Source organism: Dermacentor silvarum, chromosome 6 (assembly GCF_013339745.2).
Source record: "Dermacentor silvarum isolate Dsil-2018 chromosome 6, BIME_Dsil_1.4, whole genome shotgun sequence".
Taxonomy (NCBI): domain Eukaryota; kingdom Metazoa; phylum Arthropoda; class Arachnida; order Ixodida; family Ixodidae; genus Dermacentor; species Dermacentor silvarum.
The window spans coordinates 78008110-78014699 of record NC_051159.1 but is presented as its reverse complement, the minus strand read 5'-3'; the positions used below and the strand labels follow the sequence as shown (position 1 = coordinate 78014699).

Below are 6590 nucleotides of genomic sequence, written 5' to 3'. Positions count from 1 at the left end.
ACATGACATAACCATGACACTATCCGTTGCTTGTTGTTGTTGTTGTTGTTGTTGTTGTTGTTGTTGTTGTTGTTGTTGTTGTTGTTGTTGTTGTTGTTGTTGTTGTTGTTGTTGTTGTTGTTGTTGTTGTTGTTGTTGTTGTTGTTGTTGTTGTTGTTGTTGTTGTTGTTGTTGTTGTTGTTGTTGTTGTTGTTGTTGTTGTTTTGTTGTTGTTGTTGTTGTTGTTGTTTATCGAACATCTGAATCACAGCCACTATGGGGTTTGGCCAAGAAATGGGTGGAATATATCTACTTAGGCTCAGAAATAACACTGCAATACCTCTGTAGAGTAAACGCGGTTGCAAAGCGAAAGTAGATGATAAAAGAAGTGCAATAACAATTTATTCATCAATATTTGATTACTTGATAGACATTAATTAAAAAGTAGAAAGAAAAGGTTGGCTGAGCTTGCTTTTGTTTCCACGTAAAACTGGCCCGTACCCACAATAAGATCATCACCTTAATATGGATTATTAACCCATCGACGGGCCGTAGTTATAATAAAGCCATTTGGGTGGAAAAATTTACGGATCAAGCAATCCAGTGTGGCTAGAAACCGTATCAAATTCCAGAACGACATTTTGTCCGGTCTAGCTAGAGGCTTAAGCAACATTTTTTATGTGTACCTTCTTCCTCGTCGCCATTTCTCGCGTTTTTTTTTCTTTCTTGTTAGCTAGAAGTACATCAGGCCGAATGTCTGCTTTTATTTATTGTATTCGTTTCTAAAGACGCCTTATTTTGTTTGTTTTGTGTTTTGGTTTTTACTCCAGGATAGGCAAACATGTATTTGCTTGGTACGACTGGCTGAATCGATTTGACACTGTGAATGCGTCGCATTGAGAGGCGCATCCCCACCGCTATCGCCATCAGAATGATTCTCAGGCGGTCGCCGCGAGAGGAGCATCCGCGCGGCGCCATGGGGCCCTGCCGACCCGCGGCCATCCGACGGGGGACGAGCACAGCCATGCCTGCCCGACTACTCCTCGTGCTGCTCGAAGGATCGTTGCTTCTCTGCGCAGCGGCGGGCGCGCCTGCGGAGGACGCGGTGAGCACCAACGCCTCATGCGCCCTTAACGTGGTTAGCGGCAACAGCACAATTCGGGCAGTGTTCGCCTAAAGTTGTACTGCAACCGTCAAGTGTGCGGCGCGTAATCTCTGTGAAGCCACAATTTGGATTCTCTCACTGTGCCCCCGTCTTTCTTTTTTCTCCTCGTCTTTGCTAAGCGCTCAACTACTGCCATTTCAGATGTACCAACAAGCTCACTTCCCCACACTTGATGCAAAGTCGTCATGATGATGACATGACGAAGTCATGCTCTGTGTAAAGATGGTTCCCATGCCCCTTTCGCCGGCTGTTTGGCTAATCAGGTGCCTTAAATGAGCGCTAACCTGTAAGTTGCGTTGCGTTAGCAAATTGCCCTTCTACAATACCAAAAAGCTACTCTTGCCGTGAGAGGAGGCTCCCTACACCAGATAAGATGCAACGAAGGACGGTCGGTGACGCTGCTTCAAGCATCTGTTGAGTAAAGTCGTACGCGAATATATGCGGCACACATATGGTAGGATTTCTCGGGCTCTCAACGATGGCTTACCAATATCTTTGAAAAGTAAGATAGCAAGGTGGGACAGTTGTTAGGATTGATCGTAAAAGCGCAAAAGCAACATGTCGTGGTGTTGTGTTTTTCTTCCTTTTGTGCGTGTTGAGCTTGCGCTATTACAGCTTATTACGTACGAGGGATGAAGTTCAACGTACGATGAGTGTTTGCAAAGTATTGTCACATTGTCGTGACGGTGAAGAATCCCACCCTGGTACAACGATGAGTCGCAATGTAATTTATTCGGCTAACATGTGCCCACAAAAACAAGTTTTACTCGGGCACAACGTTAGTGACGAATACATACGTCGATCTTCGAAAATCTAATCTGCGAATCAGACGCGTTGGCAATTTATAGATGACTCAATAAACCTTCCAGCTTAATTGCTGGAGCTCGCGTAAGCTATAGGATGTAAACCACGAATTATGTCGCGTAAGCGACACAAGGCTCGGTGAAAACATAGGCAACTGATAGATACAGCGATGACAGCGAAACTTCCCATACTGAAATACTGAGCGACAACTTTCAACATTTGTTTACCAGTGAAACGTTGCCACCGGAAAGATAAGTAAGTGCGCGTGTAGTATATAATCAGTGCGTTCTAGCAGTACTAACCTTTGGTTCCGAAATTTGCACAATAACAAGAAACTTGTGAGGAAACCAAAGATCGCCCAATGAGCAATGGAACTGAAAATGATGGGTGTTAGGACAGAGAAATACAGCTGTATATATTACGAAAAATATATTAGTTATGAAGTTCAACGTTCCTGATTAATGATTTAATAGATTGATTGATTGATTGATTGATTGATTGATTGATTGATTGATTGATTGATTGATTGATTGATTGATTGAATCACTGATATTGTTTCTTCCAGAATTTCGGCTACGCGGCGCTTGGAATTCTACGCTATCGCGATGCCTCGGGCTTCGAATCTCTTCACTGCGCCTACGTGTCGACCCGCTTCAAGCGACCTCCATACGGCAAAGAAAATGACGTGGGTTCATTCCGATTTTTTTATGTCATTGCAAATGACAACTGATGGATTTTTACATTGTACAGCCACATTGTAATGTCGAGGGACATCCGTCATGATTTAGTCTGGCCGAGGTTCCCTAACGTGCCCTGAAATTTCAACACACGAACTTTTCTGGCATTTCGCCTCCAAAGCATTACAATCGGGAGTTTCTTTCGTGCTATGCAGCTAAACGCCGTAGCCACTTCAACTACACCAGCAAGTTTCTGACATGTGCCAGTTGGCGTGCACCACTCATTGTGTCCAGCGTTACGAGTGCGTGACAGCATTGGGATACAGCACGTACCCCTCCGTGAACGTTCGCGATCGTGACAGTCACTAACACTGCCACTAACGAAGCTTCACTAGCAATGCGGATGTACTCCACCAGATTGAATAGCTCGGCATGTATGCTGTCTGTGACAGCCGATATTATTGAACACGCTCAGTTTTTCAAGTTAAAGGCTGGTGCAGTTCAGGGAAGTCAGAGCCACGAGCTTGTTTCAAACACTTGTTAAGCTATATCACTATAGCTTTATTTCGGTAAGTCAGAAAAGGGAAGAAAAGATAATTCTACTTTTCTCCCTGCTACGAGACTCGCGGAATCACAGGCATCACGTAAAATTATTTTTTTACCTCTAGCTGAGCACGTTTCGCTCTTTTTCGCAGACATTCCGCGAAGCAGTGTTCGTCTACGCAAACCAAAGCTGCGACCTGGGCCTGGAGAAGTCGACGGCCAAGCACGTGGTGCTCATGCTTCCCGTGGACGAGAGCCCGTGTCCTTTCGAGGCGTCCTTCTCGCAAGCGGTGTCGGCCCACGCTTACTCGGTCCTCGTGGCTCGCAATGTGACCGTGCAGGTGCGCCCACATTGGTTCAGTCTGATGAAAGGTTTATTTATTTATTTATTTATTTATTTATTTATTTATTTATTTATTTATTTATTTATTTATTTATTTATTTATTTATTTATTCTTTCATTTATTTATTCAAGATAGCGCTAAAGGCCCTCTGAGAGCGGGTATTACAAAGGAGAGGTGGCGGTGGTGAGGGCGGGATAGAGAGAGAAAAGTTTACAGAAAGGCAGAGAGGTCGGCCTGAGCTGTAACTAGGGCGCGGGGTAGTGGGTACGGAGCAGGCAAATCAACATAATATAAGCAATACAGTGAGACCAAGCATAGAATCGTTGCGAAGTATGGAAAATGTAAACTGAGGAGGTGCAAGTCAATCGTAGCTGAACCTATTAAAAAACTACTTGTTATGAGAAAGAATAGATTACCTTACGCATGCGCACAACGTGGGGGAACACTACAAAACCTTAGTACACAACTTCAATATCTGCAAAGAATAGACCTCGCCTGGAGTACGTCACGCGGCGCCGGCGACGTCACAGCGTGACGTCACCGGCGCACGTGCAGTGACTGTGGTTGATAAAACACAGCCGCGGCCGACTTTCTGGCGTGGTGCAGTCGCGCATGATGATCATGATGATGATCCTTGGTGTAGATAAGCGCCACGTGGACACGTTTCTTTATCCTTTTCTTCTTTTTTTTTCTTTTTACTTGAGTCTCCTCAATTTTCTTGCCACCCAGAATAGCAGCATTGCGTGTCGGAGAAGATCGGTGTGTGGTAAACTGCCTGACGAAAATCTGGCGACATTGACCTTTTATTGCGGTAGCAATATTATGGACACTCCAAGCGCAGTTCTGCCGTCGCCGTCATCGTCGCCGTGAGGTTTTGCGTATAAATTCCAACGGCGATAAAATCGTGGCCGCGCGCCGTACGCTGTGTGTGCGAGTGAAAGCGTACGAGGGGAGCCGGCAATCGCGGCTCAATGTAGCGAACGCGAGGCAGGAAGGCAGGCCGGAAGCGTGCGGTCGTCTTTCGTGCGCGTGAGGCACGGAGGCGAGGCGATGGAGAGGGAGGGGGTAGGGGGCGTTCTGCTCCGTCGGCTGCTGCTTACAGCACGGCCGTGCCGTATCTTGAACGCTATCTGCGATGCGGGCGAAGTGCGCGCCCCCGCGGGCCTCATCTTCAAAGTGATCTGCGATGGGGACAAAGTGCATGCACCGAGTGCCGGTAGCTTCCTAGGCGCTCTGCGTTTGACATTTAGATTGCGTTGAAGCGAGACGAGAGAGAGCGCGAAGGTCAATTCGCCCGCTGCTGCTGGCGCGCTTTCTCACTCTCGCGGGGTTTATTTTTCTAGTTTTTTTTTGTTGTTTTTATTTGCGAACGTGAACCACGTGGTGGTATGTGATGATTTGTACGATGAAGAATATCTGCTTTTCCTTGGAAGTCTGCCTCGTTTCTTGGGGTGTGGTAAAGTGTGCGGCGAGAAACAGCGACGATATCGGCTCATCTTTGCGCAGGGAAATAGACCACATTACGTCTGTGTGTGTTTGTGTGGTGCACTACGCGATTAGCAACACATCTCGCTTGCGAGAATGTGGGCGCGCGTTGCATGTAATAAGGCCAGTCGTAGTGATTAGGCGTCGATAGAACCTCAGAACCCGTAATTTCTGAACAGGTAAGAATGAATGCCACGCGATGTTTAGTTAGCCCATGTGTATCGGTGCCACGTGCGCTGTGCGCGCGGGGGGGGGGGGGGGGAGAGAGTGTTGAGAAAGGAGAGAAGACAAGAAAACTTCGTGTGAGCCTAATCTATCGACTGAAAGCTATGACTGTACATTAGCTCCTAGCATGTTCTGACCATTGTAGAGGCTGCGTGTATACATTTCACCCCGGGGAATGCACAAGCAGGAAACCCTTCAATTTATCGCATTTTATCGCAGATCTCATAGGTCTTAAGTATAAAAGCGAACTTTATTCGTTATGGTTATTGTTATAATTACCTTTACGGCACGAACTTCATGCTCGGATGATGCACATAAGCATGCAGAAGTTGGGTCTTTTAAAGTTGAGAGCAGCAAAGGGAGACAGCACATACATTGAAGTTAACGCGCAACGAATTATGTATTTATGTAGGTTTTTGATTTCCAAATTCACATGACGATGACTAATAATTAAAATTAAATTATTGTGTTTAACGTACCTAAGCTGCACAGCGGCATATGGAGGACTATGTAAGGAAAGGCTCCGGATTAGTTTTGACCACCTGGGGTTTCCTACCGTGCTCCTAAAGCAAGGTAAAAAGTGTTTTTGCATTTCCGCCTTAATTATCTGAATGTAGGCGCCGCCACTGGGTACGGCTCCACCGAGGTGCCGTGACCGGTATGGCTGATAGTTGTCGACGAAGTTCATATTGTATATTGCTTAACACTTCAGTGTAAGTGAGGCGCAAGTTAGTACCCTCACGGCAATGGAATATATGTATTTTTTGTTCGAAGACCAGTCATTTAAGCGAAATATCATTTCGGTACCGTGAAAATTTGCATCGTCTGTGATAAAATGATCGCTTTCGTAAACTTTTGTGGCTGTTTGATCTACGGAAGAGGCACATTCTTAGGAAATCACTACATGCTGACTTAAGGGAATCATGCACTCGGCAACAACGCTACGTTGTTGTGCCGGTAAAACGGGGACGATTACACTTTCTAAGCACAGTTCGTAGATGCTGTCACTTTTAAATATAGCCATTTGCCAGAATTACGATCGCAGCAGGTGATATACAAGCGGCGCTCTTATGCAGAGCAAACAGGTCACATGAACTTGTTTTTTTTTTTTTTTTTTTTTGCCAACCAGAGCCGAATTTGAAGGTTCTGCAGACGAGAGGGGCACTCGAAATGATGTCACGCTGTTAGCAAACAGGGAGATGTCTATACCTTTTTGCGCAACAAGCACTTGACAGTCCGCAAAAATAAAGAGACATATGGCTCAGCTAGAAAAAGAGAATGAGCTCTTAGAATTTTCCTAATTTCACCCATGTCTGTAGGTAGGTTGTTCTCTTGTGTTATTGTGCGAGGAAAGAAGGACCTTGAGCA

The 6590-nt window shown here is 45.7% G+C and overlaps 1 protein-coding gene across 1 annotated transcript; it reads left to right on the top strand.

The window, feature by feature from the left end:
* Positions 1 to 947: 947 nt before the first annotated feature.
* Positions 948 to 5890, top strand: LOC125946320 (uncharacterized). Its single transcript, XM_049669054.1, has 4 exons — positions 948 to 1084; positions 2514 to 2633; positions 3321 to 3509; positions 5840 to 5890. The coding sequence occupies exons 1-4, from the start codon at positions 956 to 958 to the stop codon at positions 5888 to 5890; spliced, it is 489 nt and encodes a 162-aa protein (XP_049525011.1). The 5' UTR covers positions 948 to 955.
* The last annotated feature ends 700 nt before the right edge of the window (positions 5891 to 6590 follow it).